A 22,275-nucleotide genomic window follows, 5' to 3' on the forward strand; every position below is an offset into this window, starting at 1 on the left:
TGCACCTCCTTGAATCATGATGTTCTACTGCAACATGTTAAAAGGAGGAGAAATTCACATGATTAAAAAGCAGAAAAATGCTGAAACTGTCAGGCATCATTTGTGAAGAGGGTAACAAAGTTAACGTTTGAAGTCGATGACCTTTCATCAGAACAGTGAATTAACAAACTGGGAACAGAAATAGGGCACAAAAGCTGACACTGAATATCATTTTCACACAGTTTGATATGTTACTAATAGAAACACTGGAGCATGTATCTCAGGGCATTTTTCTTTGGTATTTACATATTCCAGCTTTGCACCGCTCACTATCTGTAGTTCGAGCCTAAACAATACTGCAATAAGGTTGCAAACTTATTTGGCACCAGTGCTTATTCTTAAAACAGACCCAAATCTGGAACATCCCGCAAAATCCAAGCGAGTGATTCTCATCGCTGGCGACGAGTTAGCACTTGGTCTCTGTGTTCGAGGTTAATTCGTGAACACAAAGCAAATTGCAAGGAGTTTTTCAAGCGAAAAATCGATTAATAATGATGCAGGGATCGACATTGCAAAGAGGGGGAAAAAAACACGCGCATATTAAACCCCCAGCCATGGTATTTTAACGGGTAAAAGCCACAATGTTTTTAAACCTTCAAGACCAGCGATAAGACACAGGTTGGATTTGACATCTCAATGGCTGTTGGCGAGTTGTTCACATCGCTGAACAGAGGGATTGAGAGATGAATGAAAAGCATTCCTTCTCCAATCCATAAATCTTGCAGGTTGGAGGAGGCTGACGCCATTTCCTGGGCTGGATTGACGCATGCTCGTTAGCTGGAAGGATTTGGTTAATTTCAGGAGCAGGGATCTCTGTTACTCCATGTGTGTCCGTGTGTCTTTTTCGGCTCGCTCCAGTTTCATGTCGGTTTCTGCAATTGATCCGCCCTTGGAGTCCGTGCACTTTCTGCTGATTACTTTGTGGCTCTGATCGGTTACCTTTCATCTCCTTCTCTCTTCTCTTGTCTCTCTCTCTCTCCTCCAAGCGAACAGGAGGAGGAGAAGGAGGAGGAGGAGATGCTGGGATTCCTTCGGCGGACACTCGGGCGCCGCACGGTGCGCCGACACGCAGATAAGGAAAAGCGAAGGGAAGCGCAGAGATCAGGCACGCACATCCCAGCGGCCGGAGACTCCCGATCCATCATCACCTGCAGGGTCTCGCTGCTGGACGGCAGCGATGTCAGCGTCGATTTACCGGTAAGACAAGTGTTCCCCCTTTTACTTTACATATGGGACGGAAAACAACTCAACTGCAATTCATGCCTCTCACCTCAATTTGGATGATTTACACCTCGGGGGTCACGCCGGGAGGCAGGGTCGCTCAAAATTTAATACCGGGGGACTTGCTTTTCGTCGAGGGGCGGGGCGAGAGAAAGACGACAAGATTAATTTGAACTTCTTCCAATATTACAGGCAAAACCTTGGAGGCGCCAAACTTCCATTAGCTGAAAATTTCTATTGTGAAGACTCTTCAAATGTGTGTGTGATTCTCAGTTAACTCATGACCTGGACATGTTTGGTAGCGAGAGTTTTCTTACAGTCTTTCTTTCCCCGTTTCGAGATAAGAGTAGTTGGAGGAAGCTGAGGGTTGGCGATGTATGGGGTTACCCCCTGCACCCCCACCCCCACCATCGCCTTACATCCCCCCCACCATCGCCTTACATCCCCCCCACCATCGCCTTACATCCCCCCCACCATCGCCTTACATCCCCCCCCCATCGCCTTACATCCCCCCCCATCGCCTTACATCCCCCCCCATCGCCTTACATCCCCCCCCATCGCCTTACATCCCCCCCCATCTCCTTACATCCCCCCCATCTCCTTACATCCCCCCCCATCGCCTTACATCCCCCCCCCCATCGCCTTATATCCCCCCCATCCCCTTACATCCCCCCATCCCCTTACCAGCACCCCCCGTCCCCTTACCACCCCGCCGTCCCCTTACCACCCCTCCGTCCAGTCCAGTCTCCCCCCCATCCAGTCTTCCACCTACACCTCCCCCGTCCAGTCGTCCCCCACACACACCCCCAAACCCCTGTTCCCCGCACACACCTCCGTTCCCCACCCAACCCCCTCCCCTCCATCCCCACAAACTCGTTTCCTCCCCCGCACCCTCGTCCCCCGCACCCTCGTCCCCCGCACCCTCGTCCCCCGCACCCTCGTCCCCCGCACCCTCGTCCCCCGCACCCTCGTCCCCCGCACCCTCGTCCCCCGCACCCTCGTCCCCCGCACCCTCGTCCCCCGCACCCTCGTCCCCCGCACCCTCGTCCCCCGCACCCTCGTCCCCCGCACCCTCGTCCCCCGCACCCTCGTCCCCCGCACCCTCGTCCCCCGCACCCTCGTCCCCCGCACCCTCGTCCCCCGCACCCTCGTCCCCCGCACCCTCGTCCCCCGCACCCTCGTCCCCCGCACCCTCGTCCCCCGCACCCTCGTCCCCCGCACCCTCGTCCCCCGCACCCTCGTCCCCCGCACCCTCGTCCCCCGCACCCTCCTCCCCCGCACCCTCGTCCCCCGCACCCTCGTCCCCCGCACCCTCCTCCCCTCGTCCCCCGCACCCTCCTCCCCCCGCTCCACCCGCCCCCACCCCGTCCTCCCCTGCACCCTCTTCTGGTAATAGTATCACTATAGACATGGATTTATTTTGAAAACCTTTTTAAAGACCTTATTGACTACTAGTGTACTGACTGCCAAACAACAAAATAAATGATGTGAACACTGGAATTGTGAAATAAAAACCGAAAAGAGTTGAATGAAGCCAGCAGCTTATTCATTATCTGAGAGAAAAGGTAGCTTAACATTTTGGTTTGAGACTTTTGCCTGTGCTAATAATGTTGAATTAAATGAACTCGTGCATCTCATTGTCTTAAACTGTTTTTTGTGCTGCTCTTCTCCTCTCAGTTAAGTTCCTGCATATTTGTTTTTACTTAAGTCTTTGCTCTGGGTCTTCCCCACCCCAATATATTTTATTCATAATATTTATAAAAGTACAATATGTCAAATGCAAAACAAATTATTTTTTTCTAATAGCATCTGTTCATTATATTTACAATGTTCATTTTATGGAGGGTGGTGGCAGCCTTCAGTCTCTTAAGGTGCTGGTTTGCTCTATGGTGGTCAACTCCGTGTTAAACTTCACCTGGTGTGTCTCAGGAGCCCCACTTTGGCATGGCCATCTGTGAGAGAAGGACAGTGGGGCTGAAATGGTGCACGATTTCCTGCCTCTTTTTTTTCTCTGGGCCCTCTTCTCGGCCAGCTGGGCTTTTCCTTTCTGCTTGCCTCTTCCAATGCCTCTCTAAACAGTTAGCCTGCAAAGGTCACGGCCGTCACAATATTCATTATCCTTACTTCACTCTTTCACGGGATTTGGGTGTCACTGGCAAGGCCCAGCATTTTTTGCCGACCCCTAGTTGCCTTTGAACTGAGTGGTGTGGTTGATTCTTAAACGTCGTCTGAGCAACCACATTGCTATGGATCTGGAGTCACATGTAGGCCAGACCAGATAAGGACAGTTGTTTTCCTTCCCTAAAGGACATTCACGAACCAGATAGGCTTTTTTTTTTACAACAATCAATGTTAGTTTTATGACACCACTCCAAGACTAGCTTTCAATTCCAGATTTTTATTTATTAATTGAATTAGAATACCACCAATTGACATGGTGGGATTTGAACCAGTGACCTGAGGGCATTAGCCTGGGCCTTTGGTTTACTAGTCCAGTGACATTATCACTGTGCCACCATCTGTACCTTCTTTAGCCCCACCCCTATGCTCAGATGTTTTTAAAAAAAAGTCACGTGAGATTATTTGAGGAAGAACAGGAAGTTCATTGGCCTTTCTCAACTAACATCACAAAAAACATATTAAAGAACCATAAAGATTTACAGCCACTGCACCACCTGTGGAACATACAGCCTGAGAGATTTTTCACAGATTCCCTTGGTGTACTATGGCTGAAGGACCTTAGACAGTGATCTTTTCCCATAGTGTCTTTGTGCCAGCTGCCCCAAGCTTTAGTGCGTCCCTCAGTAGTCCTGGATCTTGGAATGTGCCAGTCTACAAAGCTCGGTCATGGACAATTCTTTGTACTGGAAATGGCAAAGGTACGTTTCAGGAGGAGAGGACAATGGTCTCTTCCTCACCACAGCCATGTGGAGGGCAGCATGCAGAGGGGGGTGTGACTGCGGGTGTGCAGGAAGGATCTGATGGGAGGGCCTTTCTCAGTAACATCCCGGCTACGTCTTAATGATTGTTTGAAAGTTCTGGCAATGAGGCATTCTGCTAAATGACTTTGACAGTCTGCTTAGGGAACCATCCGATAGGATTCACAATCTCCTTTTCCTGCAGGACTTCGAGGATATTATGTCCTGACCACTGCTTGATGGATTGTGGCCAAAGATATTTTTCTGCATAGATTTCTCCATGAGGAACTGGTGGTACAGCAATGTCCAACTGAGTGGAGTGTTTCACAGCAACATGGCAAGACCCATCCGTTGCAACACTGGGAACAGGTCCAACTTAGGCACTTAGTAACACTTTGTGTTTGCATACCGAGGGTCTCCGAACTGCTTGATGCAGCTGCATGCCAAAGTGGTCATCAGGATTAGGGTAATGTTTTTCTCCCTGTTTTGTCTGGAGACTTTTACATCATGTTCCTGTGGACAAGGTCCATTTTTGATCTCCAGGCAAAGCAGAAGACGGCTTAGGTGTAGCAATTGGGTATGGGCCAGACCTGTGCCACATACAGACAGACTGCTCTGGGGTTTACATGATTGAAGAAATATGGCTTGTTATAAAGAAATCTAGGCGTTCAGTTGAGTGAAGTGTGATTTTTTTTTTTCTCTCCCATCAGATGAAACATGCTTGGTCTTGCTACATGCAATTCCCAGTTTAATACATTAGCTGTTATGACCACAAGGTCTTTTTAATCAATCACACCCTTGAGTTAGAAGGTTATAGGTCTCAGTGCATAATGCTGGCTGACACTCCCTCCATGCTGCATTGTTGGAGGCGCTGTCTTTTGGATGGGAGGTTAAATTTCAGCCCTGTCTGCTCGCTCAGGCTGAGGCTTTTTTAAAAAAAAGTCGCACGACACTATTTGAAGAAGAGCAGGAAGTTCATTGGCCTCCCTCAACTAATGTCACAAAAAATGTTAAACAACCATAAGGATTTGCAGTTGGGAAGAGGCCACTCAGTCCATCATGTTTCGGCTGTCTTTTAGCTAGAGCAATCCAAAACTAATCCACTGCCTGGCTCACATGCCCCATTTTCTGCTTCAAATATTTATTTATTTTTCCATTGATATAAGCAATGGTGGTCTCTTCAACCAATTCCATGCTCTGACAGCTCTGAGCAATGAAGTTTTTCAAACTCTCTTCACTTCCTTTAAATCAATACCTCATTGTCACTAACAGTCACTCCAACCAGAAGATTTTGTCTTTTCCTCTTCATCTTATCAACCTGGTCTGCTCAAATTGGAAATGGTCCCAATATCTCAAGTCTTTCCCCGTAACTGTATTTTGATATCCCTAATAGCATCCTGGTGAATCTAAGTGCTTTAAGACAATGCCCTTTCGATAAAACTGTAAATGGTAGCCATGATCTACTCATTCATCTTTTGAGTGTGGGACCTCACTATCTGCTAACTGTGACTGTACTTCTAAAGTAGTTCATGGGCTAAGTGCTTTGGGATATCCTGAAAATATAATAAGATACGATTATAAACGCAAATTTTTTTTTCAAATTGTCCGATACATATTTGTCATTATTTTCATGAGTTATTCCAACACATGGTCACACTATTTTGGCACTGGCTCTGTGCATTTGCAAATACCCAAATGGTGTAAATATATCATAGTCATGGTCACATTAGTTATGAATCAGATGAGGATCTAAGCTTCGTACACCTATCTTTTAGTCATCTGATAAATCCACTTTGGTAGCATTTAGGCTTCCATTACAAGCCTACCGACTCCCACAGCTACCTCGACTACAGCTCCTCACACCCCTCTTCCTGTAAGGACTCCATCCCATTCTCTCAGTTCCTTCACCTCTGTCGCATCTGTTCCAATGATGCTACCTTCAAAAACAGTTCCTCTGACATGTCCTCCTTCTTCCTTAACTGAGGTTTTCCACCCACGGTGGTTGACAGGGCCCTCAACCGTGTCCGGCCCATCTCCCGCGCATCCGCCCTCACGCCTTCTCCTCCCTCCCAGAAACATGATAGGGTCCCCCTTGTCCTCACTTATCACCCCACCAGCCTCCGCATTCAAAGGATCATCCTCCGCCATTTCCGCCAACTCCAGCATGATGCCACCACCAAACACATCTTCCCTTCACCCCCCCTGTCGGCATTCCGGAGGGATTGTTCCCTCTGAGACACCCTGGTCCACTCCTCCATCACCCCCTACACCTCAACCCCCTACACCTCCCCATGCCCACGCAAAAGATGTAACACCTGCCCCTTCACTCCCTCTCTCCTCGCCGTCCAAGGGCCCAAACACTCCTTTCAAGTGAAGCAGCATTTCACTTGCATTTCCCCCAACTTAGTCTACTGTAATCGTTGCTCCCAATGCGGTCTCCTCTGCATTGGAGAGACCAAACGTAAACTGGGCGACCGCTTTGCAGAACACCTGCAGTCTGTCCGCAAGAATGACCCAAACCTCCCTGTCGCTTGCCATTTTAACACTCCACCCTGCTCTCTTGCCCACATGTCTGTCCTTGGCTTGCTGCATTGTTCCAGTGAAGCCCAACGCAAACTGGAGGAACAGCACCTCATCTTCCGACTAGGCACTTTACAACCTTCCGGACTGAATATTGAATTCAACAACTTTAGGTCTTGAGCTCCCTCCTCCATCCCCACCCCCTTTCTGTTTCTTCCCACTTCCTTTTGTTTTTTTCCAATAATTTATATAGATTTTTCTTTTCCCACCTATTTCCACTATTTTTAAATCTTTTATGCCCCCCCACGCCCACTAGAGCAATACCTTGAGTGCCCTACCATCCATTCTTAATTAGCACATTCGTTTAGATAATATCACCAACTTCAACACCTCTGTATTCTTTTGCCTGTGACATCTTTTGATGATTTGCTCCTATCACTGCTTGCTTGTCCCTACAACCACCCCCCCACTCTACTTCTCTCCCCCACCCCCCACCTTAAACCAGCTTATATTTCACCCCTCTCCTTGTAAAGAAAAATCAGTTCTGTTGAAGGGTCATGAGGACTCGAAACGTCAACTCTTTTCTTCTCTGCTGATGCTGCCAGACCTGCTGACTTTTTCCAGGTAATTCTGTTTTTGTTTAGGCTTCCTATTGTTTAGCTACTTACTTCTTGAGGTCCTAGAGACCTGCTTGATTTACATGCGGAGCTGTTTTGTGGTGCTCTCTCTCCAACTTAAATTTATAATTACAGAGAGCTGATTTCTTGACTTGTAGTTAATCATACCAATAAATTGACTAACTGTCGCTTGTGATCAGTGCAATAAATTAGTGGTTAATTGTGTTTGTTTCCTTTGCACTTGAAGATCATAAATGCACGCCATCAATTTGTTGGTGCAATAAATTACTTTACAGCTGGGCTTAAAGCTATCAATGAATTTCCACTGCCAATTAATCAGATTACCGGCTCAGTTGATGTGTTTACTAAACAAAGCAGCCTGCCTTATTAGGGTCCAATCCACCACCTTAAACGTTCACTTCCTCCAACACCGATGCACAGTGGCAACAGTGTGTCATCTATCAGATGCACTGCAGCAACTCGCCAAGGCTCCTTCAACAGCACCTGCCAAACCCGTGGGCCCTACCACCTAGGACACGGGCACCAGAAGCATGGCAACGTCACCTGACTTGGAACTATTATCACCATTCCTTCACTATCAAAATCATGGAACACCCTCCCTAACAGTACTGTGGGTGCACTTACACCACAGAGACTGCAGCGGTTCAAGAAGGCTGCTCACCACCACCTTTTCAAGGACAATTAGGGATGGATAATAAATAGTGGCCTTGCTTTCCAAACATGAATAAAACTGCCAGTTAGCTGCCCTGTGAATATATAAATTCTACACATTAAGTTGCTTGCTTTTGTCATTTGTCCTCTTTACTTCCATGAACTAGTGCCTTGAATTTAATACCTTCTTTAGTTCTTTCTCTTTGATGATGTTCTGGCCTTTCTGCATTCTTTTCTTTTCGCCACTCAATATTTGTGCTACTTGGATGTCATGCTTGGCTCTGCAGTAGCACTATTCTTTCCATCAGGAGGTTGTAGGCTTAATCCTATGAGCACGCAAATTAGGGTGACACATCAGTGCAGTACTGAATGAGTGCTGCATTGTCAGAGCTATTGGATAAGATGCTAAGCTAAGGCCCCAGTCTGCTATTTCAGGTGGATGTGGAAGTTTCCATGGCAGTATTGGAAAAAGAGCAGTGGATTTGTGCTGCTGGTCAATGTTTAACCCTCGAATCAACATTATTTAAAACTGACTGTTTGTCATTTGTGGGACTTTGCTCTGTACAGATTTATTGCAGCCCTTGAGAACACCTTTATGTACTGCAGTGACCAATTCTAAGTATGCTCTCAAACGCTTTATGAAGTGGAAGAATACATCACTATTTTAGCTCAATATTAATCTCATTCGCTTTACTCATTGCCACCTATCATTGACAATAAAGGACCTCCAGGTCACTTTCATTTTCCATGCATGTTATTTCTTTCCATTTAAGTAAAAGCCCCTTTCTGGATTATTTTTGACCCCATTTGGAACCCTTTGCATTTCTTTACATTGAATTTCATCTGCCACCTGCCTGCCCTGTTCGCAATCATATTTGAATCCCACTAATTTATTCTGTTCAGCTTTGGAGAGTAGCACCTTCATTAACTTTGCTCCTGGCTTGACAGTACCTTGATTTTAAAAAATTCTCAGCCTTGTTTTTAAATCTCTCTATCACCTCATACCATCCTACCTCTGTAACCTCCTCCAGCCTCACAACTCTCTTCCCACTTGCAAATTCACAGTTTTCATTGCTGCACCATTGGCAGCCAAGCTTTTTAGCTGCCCCAGCTAGAATTCTCTCCCTAAACCTCTTGACCTCACTCACCTTTTCCTAACTCTGTGGTTATCTGCCCTTAGGTGGCTCAGTGTCAAATTTCATGTTCTTGTGAAGCGCCCTGGAATGTTTTACAATTTGGGGAGGCAATGTCATAGTGAATATTGTCACTGGACTAGTAATCCGGAGACCCAGGGTAATGTTCTGGGACCCGGGTTGGAATCCTGCCATGATGGGGAAAAAAATCTGGAATTAAAAGTTTAATGATGACCATGAAAGCATTGTCAATTGTTCTAAAAACCCATCTGGTTCACTAATGTCCTTTTAGGGAACCTTTACCTGTCCTTTACCTGGTCTAGCTCCAGGCACCAGATCCACAGCCTAGCAAGTCACTCAGTTGTATCAAACCACTACAAAATCACAAAAAAAGGAAGGAAACTGGATGGATCACCTGGCATCGACCCAGGCACCGGAAACAACAATGGCAACCTCAGCCCCCTCAGCCCTGCAAAGTCCTTACTAACATCTGGGGGCTAGTGCCAAAATTGGGAGAACTGATTCACAGACCAGTCAAGCAACAGCCTGACATAGTCATCCTCACATACCTTGCAGATGATGTCCCAGACTCCACCATCACCATCCCTGGTTATGTCCTGTCCCACTTGGCAGGACATACACAGCAGAGGTGGTGGCACAGTGGTATATAGTCAGGAGGGAGTTGCCATGAGAGTCCTCAACATGACTCCAGACCCCATGAAATCTCTTGGCATCAGGTCAAACATGGGCAAGGAAACCTCCTGCTGATTATCATGTACCACCCTCCCTCAGCTGATGAATCAGTGTTCCTCCATGTTGAACATCACTTGGAGGAAGCACTAAGGGTGGCAAGGGTGCAGAATGTACTCTGGGTGGGGAACTTCAATGTCCATCACCAAGAGTAGCTCGGTAGCACTGCTACTGACCGAGCCCTAAAGGATATAGCTGTTAGACTGGATCTGCGGCAGGTGGTGAGGGAACCAACAAGAGGGTATGTTTTTATACTGGACCTCATCATCACCAACCTGCCTGCCACAGATGCATCTGTCCATGACAACATCGGTAGGAGTGACCACCGCAAAATAGTTGTGGAGACGAAGTCCCGCCTTCACATTAAGGATACCCTCCACTGTATTGTGTGGCACTACCACTGTGCTAATAGGGATAGATTTTGAATAGATCTAGCAACTCAACACTGGGCATCCATGAGACGCTGTGGGCCATCAGCAGCAGCAGAATTATACTCAACCACAATCTGTAACCTCATGGCCTTGCATATCCCCCACTCTACAATTACCATCAAATCAGGGGATTAACCCTGGTTCAATGAAAAATGCAGGAGAGCATGCCAGAAGCAGCACCAGGCATACCTCAAATGAGGTGTCAACCTGGTGAAGCTATAACACAGGACTACTTGTGCGCCAAATAGTATAAGCAGCAAATGATAGACAGAGCTGAGCGTTCCCACAGCCAATGGGTCAGATTTAAGCTCTGCAGTCCGGCCACATTCAGTTGTGAATGGTGGTGGATGATTAAACAACTCACTGGAGGAGGTGGCTCCACAAATATCCCCATCCTCAATTATGGCGGAGCCCAGCGCATCAGTGCAAAAGATAAGGCTGAAGCATTTGCTGCAATCTTCAGCCAGAAGTGCCGAGTGGATGATCCATCTCAGCTTCTTCCAGAGGTCCCCAGCATCACAGATGCCAGTCTTCAGCTAATTCGATTCACTCCATGTGATATCAAGAAATGGCTGATGGCACTGGATACTGCAAAGGCTGTGGGCCCTGTATAAACAAAAGATGTTATATCGTGAGCAAATGCAGCCATTGTGCTAGTGACTCCAGATCATTTATGAAGATGTTATAGATAAGAGTTCCTTTAACAGAACTCTTTAGTAATATTCTCCCAGATTGATAATCTCTGTACCACCACTCTGAGTTCTATATTGATCAGCCAATGATAGATCAATTGTAAAATATTTATGGACATTCCTGCTTTCTGGCACCCTTTCCAGAGGAACTGTATCAAAAGCCTTGTTGTATTCACAGTATATCACACCCACAGCCATGTCTCTAAAGGTATCACAAAGGAGCTTGTTAAAGAAGGTCAGTAAATTGGATTAGCAAGACCTCCCCTTGGTGAATCCAAATGATTTTACTTCTATTCAGATGCTCATGATCATGTCTTTTGGGGTTTCTATAATGTTACACACAATGGATGCCACGCTTGTTGGTCTGCTTTCCCAGGTCAACTTTTTAATAAAGGGAAGAATATTTGTCTTTCTGTAGTTCTCAGGAAGCTCTATGATGTTCATGGATTTCTGGAATTCACTGATCTCTGTGTCAGAGTTCTTGCAATTTCCTTTCTTATCTCCTGAAAGAACACCTCAGATGTAACTATCCTGCCCCTGAAATTTATTTGTCTTTTTTTAAGGTTGTAAATCTGTTCATCAACTGTGCTGGTAGTAATGTGAATATTGTCACAATTCACAACCTCGTAATTCCCTTGCTGGATCAAACAAGTTACCTGTTGTGGTGTTCAGTGGTTCAACTGTTGGCAACTGTGTTTGATAATACAAGTCTGGTAACTGGTCTATGCTTATTGGTTAAGCTTGGATGTGGACTCAGAGCAAAGTAAACAGACACAACGGATGCTGCTAGAAGCTAGAGCTGAGATAAGCATGTTGCAAACATTTTGTGATTGCAGAGATATTAAGCACTGTAAATACAGCTGTTGTACACTTGGAAACCAGTGTCATCTTTGCATTGCTTTGAAATATTTAAAATATACAAAAAACTGGCAAATATACAACACCTGGCAAAATAAAGCCCTTACTTAGCACTTTTGCAGCCTGTGTAGCTCCCTGATTAGGCTGCAGCTGGAGTATAGTGTTCAATTCTGACCACCACAGGTTGAGAAGCATGTCAAGGCCTTGGACTGGATGCAGATGCAATTGGTTCCAGGGAGGTGAGATTTTGGGTAATACGGAGAGACCTGGAGATGATGAGGTCATTCTCTTTAGAGCAAAGAAAGTTAAGGGAATATTTGAATAGGGGAGTTCAAAAATCAATGGTTTTGATGGAGTAAGTAAGGTGAAACTGTTTCCACAGGCAGATGGTCGGTAACCAGAAATACATAGATTCAAGGTAATTGGCAAAAGAACTGGAGACAAGATGACGTTTTTCTTTTTCACACACTAATGATCTATATTGCACTGCCTGAAAGGCCAATGGAAGCAGATTTTATAATTTCCTAAAGGCACTTAAATTAAAAAGAAAAAATGGCAGCATGATCTGGGAGGGGCAAGGGAGTGGAACTATTGGATAGCTCTTTCAAAGAACTGGCACAAGCACGATGGGCTGAGTGGCTGCATACTGAGGTGATCACTCAAAGTCGCTGTTCTTCACATGAGAAATAACCGAAATTCACATTTCAGTTCAATATTTCATTTTCTCAACATTTACTCACCTTCAGCTTGGGATCACTGAATAGCAATCAGGGATGCCTGATTTGTGTGTTTCCCTTACCCTAACCACCTCAAACCCAGGACCACTAGCTGTGCAGTCACCCTTTTCAGACCAGTTAACTCAACATAGGCTGTGGATCGAACTTTAGAAAAGGGATTATTGCTGTTTTTTTTTAAAGTTCATTCTTGGGATTATGAGCATCAATTGCTCAGCCAGCACTTATTGCCCATCTCCAATTGCCTTTGAGGAGGCAGTGGTGAGCTACCTTCTTCAGCCACTGCAGTTCCTGTGGCATAGGTATACCCACGATGCTATCCGAGCACGATGCACTTTGATACAACTGAGTGCTTCGTTAGGCCATTTCAGAGGACAGTTAAGAATCAACCACATGGCTCTGGATCTGGAGAGATGGTGGTTAGTGATAATGTTACTAGACAAGTAATCCAGAGACCCAGGCAAATGCTCTGGGATCACAGGTTCAAATCTTACCAATCCTACTTAATATAAATTCAATTTAATAAATCTGTATTTGAAAGCTAGTCTCAGTAACGGTGACCATGAAACTATCGTTGATTGTCCTAAAAACCCATCTGATTCACTAATGTCCTTTTAGGGAAGGAAATCTGCCATCCTTACCCAGTCTGACCTACATGCGATTTCAGTCCCACAGCCATGTGGTTGGCTCTTAACTCTGAAAGCCACTTGGCTCAAGGGCAGTTAGGGAGCCAGCAACATCTACCTCCTATAAAAGAATAAAGAAAAAAAGTTAGGGAGAAGGATGGCAGATTTCCTTGTATTAGTGAACCACATGGGGTTTTATGACAGTCTTGTGGTTTCACGGTCACTATCAGTGATCCTAGCATCTACTTGTTCCATGTTTTATTAAATATCTGGTGGTGTGATTTGAACTAGTGTCTCCGGAGCATTGACCTGGATTACTTTTTACCATTATGCTATCATCCCCTCTGATTCTTTTGCTCACTGAGAATCTGGGCAGGTGTTGCACATTAAAGTATGTTGGCTCAAGTGTGACTTTTTTTTTTCTTTGCCATTGCATATTGGTACAAGAATACTAAATGTATCCAAAAACAAGACTCTAGTAACAAAAATAAAACTGCCCATCAATTGTACAGGGCCAAGAATGTCTCCTTAAATCTCTCTTTGCTAAAACTTACAACACTGTTTAAATGATAGGCTTTTTGTTTGCCTGCTCTGCTTTTATTAAATCTCTTTTGTTTTAATCACCCCACGTTTAACACTGTTCCACAAACTTGGGATAGTCACATTGAAGCAAAGGTTGTATGTTTTCAAGTAAATCTAAGAGCATTGATGTGACTAAATCCCTTAGTGACACCGTGGATAATTGATTGTACAGTCGGATCATTGCATCTAGTTCTGCTGGACATGTCTGCTTCAGCTGAAACTTAAAGGGATTAGTTTTTAATATTGCAATCCATTATGTAATTAAACAGAAAGACATCCCTACCTCTGAGGGCCTAAGAGCTGAAACAGCATTGAAACGTCACTAAAATATACAGAAACATTCTGGCAGTAACTTGGTGTCATTTTCTTTCAAAAGACCTGCTTATTAAGTTTGGGATTTTCTTACTGTGAATCCTTCAGCTTCTCACTGGTTGGCAATGGTTGTAAATCCTCCCACTACAGAGCATATGCTGAAGTCTGCATGGGTGCAATTCAACAGTGACATTGCGTGTAGTTATGTAAAAACACACCACAGGTATAAAGAATCTGTTTGGAAAAGAAAGCCTTGCTTGTGTACAACAAGGGAGAGCAATTTTCAAATCTGTCAAGAGGACATGACAGTTATTAAAGCAATATTTAAGATTAAAGCCGCTCTTTGCTTTACATGTATATTAGCGGGCTTTTCAAATTTTGCAAAGCTGTTTGGAGTGTTTCAGATCCATGATTGTGCCTGTTTTGCAGGTATGCTCTGTGACGTTTTGCACAGAGCAATGTCCCACAAAGACAACAACTTCACGGGCATTTTAAAACAAAGTATGACACCGACCCACATAACAAGATTGACTAAAAGCTTGGTCAAAGCGGGAGGTTTTAAGGAGCACCTTAAAAAAAAAAGTGAGGCAGGGAGGTTTAGGGAGGGTGTTCCAAAGCTTATGGTTTAGACTGTCAATGGTGGAACGATTAAAACTGGAGATGGTCCAAAGACCAGAATTAGACAAGCATAGATTTCAGAGGGTTGGTGGACTGGAAGAGATTAGAGATAAGGAGGAATGAGGCCATGGAGGAATTTGAAAACAAGAATGAGAATTTTAAAATCGATGTTGCTTGACCATGAGTCAATAATGTGAACTGGACTTGCTGCAAATTAAGACATAGGCAGCAGTTTTTTGGATGATCAAGTTTTCAAAGGGTAGAATGTGGTAGACCAACCAAAAGTGCGTTGGAGTAGTCAAGTCCAGAGGTAACAAAGGCATGAATGAAGGTTTCAGCAGCTGATGAACTGGGTCAGAGGAAAAGTCGGTCGATGTTACAGAGGTGGAAATCTTGGTGATGGTGTGAATCTGAGGTTGGCTACCCATCTCGGGATCAAATGTGACACCTAGGTTACGAACTGGTTTGGTCCCCTACTGTTGTTAGGGAGAGGAATGGAGATGATAGCTAGGGAATGGAGTTTGGAATGTGGACCAAAAACAATGGCAACAAATCAGGATGGACTGTTTCCATTTTTTTTTCCACTGAATGTTTAGTTCTGTTGGTTTCCAGTTACAGCAAAGTTCTATTGGTTTGCAGCCTTCATGAAAAATGAGACATGGTCTCATTTCCATGGCCTGAGATTTTTTCAAGCTCTAAAGGTTTGTGTTATGTCCTGACTGATGTGAAATCCATGAGGAGATTCTTCCAAATTACTGTGGAGAAATAACCTGCAACATATTAAAGGAAAGGCATGTTTTTACCCTGTTTGAAGAAGCTTATTCAATGCAGTGATGATGTTCTCATGTTATGTCTTGAAATGATTAGCAGAGAATTCTCACAAAGGTTGTCATTGGACCATAACAGAGAGTGGATCTCTGGGTCCAATTGTGCTTCCAGAATGGCACAGGCTTCCTTCCAGGATGTGAATCGGTTTTATTTATTCTTTCATGGGATGTGGGCATCGCTGGCAAGGCCAGCATTTGTTGCACATCCCTAATTGCCCTTAACTGCCCTCTGAAATGTTCAGTTCAAGTGTCCACTACTTTGCTGTAGGTCTGGAGTCATATGTCGGCCAGACCTGGTAAGGACAGCAGATTTCCTTCCCGGAAGGGCATTAGTGAACCAGATGGATTTTTATAACAATCGATGATAATTGCCTTGGTCACCATCACTGAGACTAGCTTCCTATTCCAGATTTATTGACTGAATTTAAATTCCACCAGCTGCTGTGGTGGGATTAGAACCTATGTTACTCTGGGTTACTAGTCCAGTTACATTACCGCTATGCCACCATCTCCTCCAATTGACAGCTTCTGGAGCTTTTGGAGAAAGTGGTGAGAGGGATCAAGCAGGATTTTGGAGGTACAGGGCTTAGGGGTAGGTGGAAGGGAGGGGATATACAGGGATGTGGGCATCACTCTCTAGATCAGCATTTATTGCCCTTGAGAAGGTGGTGGCGAGCTGCCTTCTTGAACTGCTACAGTCCATCTGGTGTAGGCACACCCCCAGTGCTGTGAGGAAGGGAGCCCCAGGATTTTGATCCAGTGACAGTGAAGGAACAGCGATACAGTTCAGTCAGGATGGTCTGTGGCTTGGACGGGAACTTCCAGGTGGTGGTATTCCCATGCATCTGCTGCCCTTGTCCTTCTAGATAGAGGTTGCGTGTTTGGAAAGTGCTGCTGAAGGAGCCTTGGTGAGTTGCTGCAGTTCATCTTGTAGATGGTACACACTGCTGCCACTGTGCGTTGGTGGTGGAGGGAATGAATGTTTAAGATGCTGGAAGGGGTGCCAATCGAGTGGACTGCTTTTTCGAGTTTCTTTGGTGGAGCTGCGCTTACCCAGAGAGGCAGAGAATATTCCATCGTACTCCTGAGTTGTGCATGTAATGGTGGACAGGCGTTGGAGCAATGCGGCACTTCATGTGATTTTATACACACGGGTGTTTGAAAATGGCAATGTTTGGTGCATCTTTTTACCCCTCTGTTCAAAATTCCATTGCTTAAAATGTGTGGATCAAACTGCTTTCCATTAGAATGAAAGTTTCATGCAGACTTTGCCAGGAATAGAGCTTCCTTGGAAAGAACTAAATCATGGAAGACCAAAAGCCATTAAGGTTCACTGGATACAGCTAAGTTTATTTATTTAAGCAGCATCTTGATTCAGTTGGTTGTACACTGACCTTTGAGTTCAGAAGGTTTGGCTTCACTCCACTTCAGTGAAACATTGCTGGAGGAGAGCAGCTTTCGATGGATGTTAATCCAAGACCCCTTCTATCCGTTATGGTGGATTTAAAAGATCCCACGGCATCATGAGAAGAAAGGTACTTTTCCCAGTGTCCTGGATCATGTTGCCTCTCATTCAAAAGCAAGTCATTCATCTCGCTTACAGTTTGATGGATCGTGCTGTGCTCAATTTGACTCACTTTTGCCTACAACACTGTCAAAAAGTAAATAATTGATTGTGAAGTAATCTTGGATGTCCCAGAGAGCTGATGAACTACAGTATAATTTTTTTTTTGTCATTTGTCAATCAGCGCTGCCTCTGAGCAGCTTATTGAATTGAAAAGTTTATGATTAGACTCTCAGGCTGTTTGGTTTCAGGATGCAGTGATGTGCTGTCCTCTACAGGTTTGCTACTTTTCCCTGTATGTTCAGTCTCACTTTTTTACACTGGTAGTAGGTAATCATGCAGCTCAATGACTGTTTGTTGCATGGATATCTGAGGAGTGAAATAGAGCTTTTTTGAGGAGAGAACTATTTTTAAACCCAAGTTACTGTCTGCTTAAAAGGAATTGATGTGATTTGATTTTATGTACATTATTAAATTGATGCTGTAGGCTTTTAAGATATTTCAGCAGTGGGTTCAGTGCACATAATACCCTGCAGATTCATCCAAAGATTCGGCAACATGACATTTAACTAGATGGTATATAAATATTTCAGATTTTGAAATAATGCAAATAATTCTGAGGACTTCAGTCGATGATGATGAAAAAGAAATGATCTGGCCTGATTAATTGTATTTGAATCCAATCTCGTCTCTACAGTCAGAATATTCACATTTGTTAAAATAAAGAGGACAGCAACAACAGCTTACATTTTATATCGTACCCTTAAGGTAATAAAACTTCAACATTCACTCCCTCCACCACTGAGGCACAGTGGCAGCAGTGAGTACCATCTACAAGATGCACAACAACTCACCAAGGCTCCTTCAACAGTACCTTCCAAACCCATGACCTCTACCACCTAGAAGGACAAGGCAGCAGATGCATGGGAACACCACCACCTGAAATTTCCCCTCCAAGTCACTCATCATCCTGACGTGGAAAAATATCGTTGTTCCTTCATTGCTGCACTGCCAAAATCCTGGAACTCCCCTCCTAATAGGGTGGGTGTATCTACACCAGATGGAACTGTAGCAGTTCAAGAAGGTGGCTCACCACCATCTTCTCAAGGGCAATTAGGGATGGGCAATCAATGCTGACCTTGCCAGTGACACCCACATCCTGAGAGAAAAAAAAATACAAGCATACGAATTAGGAGCAGGAGTAGGCCACTCGGACCCTTCAGCCTGCTCCGCCACTTATAAGATCATGGCTGGTCTGATTTTAACCTACACTTCATATTCCTGCCTCCCTCCAATAACCTTTCACCCCCTTGCTTGTCAAGATTCTATCTATCTCTGCCGTAAATATATTCAAAGACTATGCCTCTTGAGGGAGAAAATTCCAGAATGTCTCAAACCTCAGAGAAGAAAAAATCCTCATCTCTGTCTTAAATGGATGACCCTTTATTTTGAAACAGTGATCCCTTAGTTCTAGATTCTCCCACAAGAGGAAATATCCTTCCCACATCCACCCTGTCAAAACCCCTCAGAATCTTATGTTTCAATCAAATCGCCTCATACTCTTCTAAACTGCAGCAGGTACAAGCCTAGCTTGTCCAACTTTTCCTAATAAGACTACCTACCCATTCCGGTTATTAATCTAGTAAACCTTCTCTGAATTGCTTCCAATGTATTCACATTCTTCCTTAAGTAAGGAGACCAACACTGTACACAGTACTCCACAGTTGGTCTCTCCAGTGCCCTGTATAAATAAGCATAACCTCCCTACTCTTGTATTCAATTCCCTTTGCATTTGCTAATTACTTGCTGCACCTGCATTCTAACCTTTTGTGAATCATGCACTAGGACACCCAGATCCCTTTGCATCTCCAAATTCTGAAATCTCTCACCATTTAGATAATATGCCTCTTTGAAGGACGAATTAAAAATAAATGGGCAATCTCACGTTTTCCCATTTACTCTCCATTTACAAGACCTTTGCCCACACATCTAACCTACCTATATCCTTTTGCAGCCTCTTTTTATGTCCTCTTCACATCTTTCTTTCCTGCCTATCTTTGTGTCATTAGCAACTTTCGCAATCGCACCATCAGTCCCTTCATCCAAATCATTTATATAAATTGTGAAGAGTTGAGATCCCAGCACTGATCCCTGTGGCACACCACTCATCACATCCTGCCAACTAGAAAGTGATCCATTTATACCTACTCTGTTTTCTGTTAGCGAGCCTATCTTCTATCCATGCCAATATGTTACCCCCTACAACATGAGCTTTCGCTTTCCATAATAACCTTTGAAAGGGCACCTTATCAAATGCCTTCTGAAAATCTCAGTACATGCACCGATTCCCTTTTATCCACAACACCTGTTACTACTTCAAAGAACTCCAATAAGTTGGTTAAATGTGATTTCCCTTTCACAAAACTGCCTGATTACCTTGAATTTATCTAAGTGCCCTGTTATAATGTCTTTAATAATTGCTTCTAATGTTTTCCCCATGACAGATGTTAAGCTAACTGGCCTATAGTTTCCTTCCCAAACCATAGGAACAATATAAAGCACAATTTGACATTAAGCCAAGTAAGAAGATATTAGGTCATGTGACTAAAAGTTTGTTCAAAGAGGTAGGTTTTGAGGATTGTCTTAAACCAGGGAAGCAAGGTAGAGAGAGATGAAGAGGTATCTGGATAGAATTTGAGTTTAGGACCTAGGCAACTGAAAGCATGGCCACCAATGATGGAGTGATTTTAAAATTGGGGATGCTCAAGAGGCCAGGATGAGAGACATACAGATATCTGAGGGTTGTGGAGTTGGGGGAGCTTACTGAATAAAAGGGGGGGGGGGGTAAATTCATAAGGGGACTTAAAACAAGGATGAGAATCTTAATATCAAGACGTTGCTTGATTGGGAGCCATTGTAGATCAGCAAGCACAGGAATGATAGGGAAATGTGACTTGGTGTGAGTTAGGACTTGGGCAGCAGAGTTTTGAATGACCTCAAGTTTACAGAAGGTAGAATTTGAGACACCAAATGAGTGCACTGGGATCGTGAAATCTAGAGGTAACTAAACCAAGAATGAGGGTTTCAGCAGAAGATGTGCTGGGTAGGGGGCAAAGTTGGGTGATGTTATAGAGGCGGCAATATGTTGTTTGAAGCTTGTTTGTGGGCCAAGTACAACACCAAGGTTGAAGAGAGCTGGTTTAGTTTTAGACAGTTGTCAAGGAGGGGGATAGAGTTGGTAGCTGGGAACTGGAGTTTAGAATGGGGACTGGAGGCAATGGTTTCAGTCTTCTCAATATTTAATTGGAGGAAATTTCTCTCGTCCAGAACTGTAAGCTGTTTCGGATGAGCAACCCAATTAGCAATAGGATGAGTCATGTTGGTGCTCATCTGCTGTTGAAATACTCATCCATGCTTTCATTGCCTCTAAATTTGACTGTTCCAAAGCACTCCTGTCTGGCTCCCCATCTTTCACCCTCTGTAAACATGAGGTTCTCTCAAAGTCCACTGCTCATATCTTAACTTGCACCAAGTCCTGTTAACCCCTCATCCACCCTATGCTGCTTGACTTGACCTATGTTGGGTCCCAGGTAAATAACACCGTGAATTTAAAATTCTCATTCTTCTTTTCAGATCCTTCTGTGACCTTGCTCCTCCATATTTCTATAATCCCCTGAAGCCTTGCAGCCTTCAGATGTCATATAAGCCTTGAGTTCTCCGCCCAAAGGCAATTATTCACCGAACCACAGCATGATTTTTTTTAAAAAAACAATGGGTGGGGCGAGGAGGCAGGCCCTGAGTCTACTTCAGCCTGAAAGGAGATTGAACCCTGTGCTGTTGGCATTAAACTGATCCACATGCTCGCTGTCTAGCTAACTCAGCTAATTGCTTCTCTTTCCCCCACCCTGCCCACCCCGCTCTCATATCTACGCTCCTATAATTCTGGGTTCTTGTGTATCCTCAGTTTTAAGCACTCTGCTGTGAGTGGTCATGTCTTCAGCTGCTGGGGTCCAAAACTCCAGAATTATCTTGCTAAACCTCTCCTACTTGTCTTTCCTCCTTTTAAATTGCTCCTTGAAATTGACTAAGCTTTTGGCTACCTGCTGTAGTATCTCTTGTTTGCTAACCCTCCTGCGAAGTGGCTTGGGATAGTTTACTGTGTCAAAGACACTAAGTCCAAACTTTTATTTGAAGCAGCTTTAAAAAAAATGTCAGCAACCTCAGAAGCCAGAATTACCTGGAAAAACTCAGCAGGTCTGGCAGCATCGGCGGAGAAGAAAAGAGTTGACGTTTCGAGTCCTCATGACCCTTCGACAGAACCAACAGCTTTGATGATGTTGATCACGAACCGCTTCCACAGTCTGCAATATAATTGTCAGTGTGTGTGTATGTGTATAGTGTTCTGCTTTCCTCTAGTATAGGAGCATTGCAGAACCATTAGTATAGCTAGGTGCTGACAGTTCATTCTGCTGTAAAACAGCTCCAAGTGTCAAAAGAGAACCTGCCGTGTATATATAAGTTTTACTTTCATGGAATGGTGGTAGCTGGTAAAATACATTACTGCCAAGTGAGTTGGTTGTTAGAGACTCTGGAGCTATCATTGGATCTTTGGTTTAAGCTGTGGATCTGGGTTGCTTCTCTTTTTAGCTGCCATTTGGAGTGGTAAATTGGAAGAAAAAAATAAGTGATGAGATCCTACCCATAGTAGAGGAAATAGTCATGAAATCACAGGTCTCTCTGCACTGCTCCCCATGGCTGCTTTATACATAATGTAAAGATCAATAGGGGCAGCAGCAGTGAATTCGTATGGTGAGATTATACTGGCGATAGATCTGCAGCTCACTCATTTTATTCCAGATGTGCCAGGAAGATATGGAATTTATTGTAAAGTAGAGTAATAGTGGAGCATTTGTTTGTGTGTGTGTGTGTGTGTGTGTGTGTGTGTGTGTGTGTGGGGTGGGGGGGGGTACTTAATTGAATTAAAAGCAGCTGACCTGAAGGCTTTGATGTAACACAAGATAAGCTATGTTTGAAATGTTAAGAAGAGAAACATAGGTGTAAAGGGAACATTTGCATTTTTAAATAAGCCAGGCTAGACTGATTTCAATAGAAGGGCGAAATGTGTCACCTAGCCAAGGGAAGTTAAGAAACTGTGTTTATT

At 44.3% G+C, this 22,275-nt stretch overlaps 1 protein-coding gene across 1 annotated transcript in view; it reads left to right on the forward strand.

The window, feature by feature from the left end:
• Positions 1-805: 805 nt before the first annotated feature.
• Positions 806-22,275, forward strand: part of LOC121284615 (band 4.1-like protein 5) — a 111,093-nt gene continuing 89,623 nt past the window's right edge. Inside the window, exon 1 of the mRNA XM_041200128.1 lies at positions 806-1,236. Coding sequence (XP_041056062.1) covers positions 1,057-1,236 — 180 coding nt within the window. The 5' untranslated portion in view covers positions 806-1,056. The remainder of the gene's footprint in view (positions 1,237-22,275) is intronic.

Source organism: Carcharodon carcharias, chromosome 12, assembly GCF_017639515.1.
Source record: "Carcharodon carcharias isolate sCarCar2 chromosome 12, sCarCar2.pri, whole genome shotgun sequence".
NCBI classification, from domain to species: domain Eukaryota; kingdom Metazoa; phylum Chordata; class Chondrichthyes; order Lamniformes; family Lamnidae; genus Carcharodon; species Carcharodon carcharias.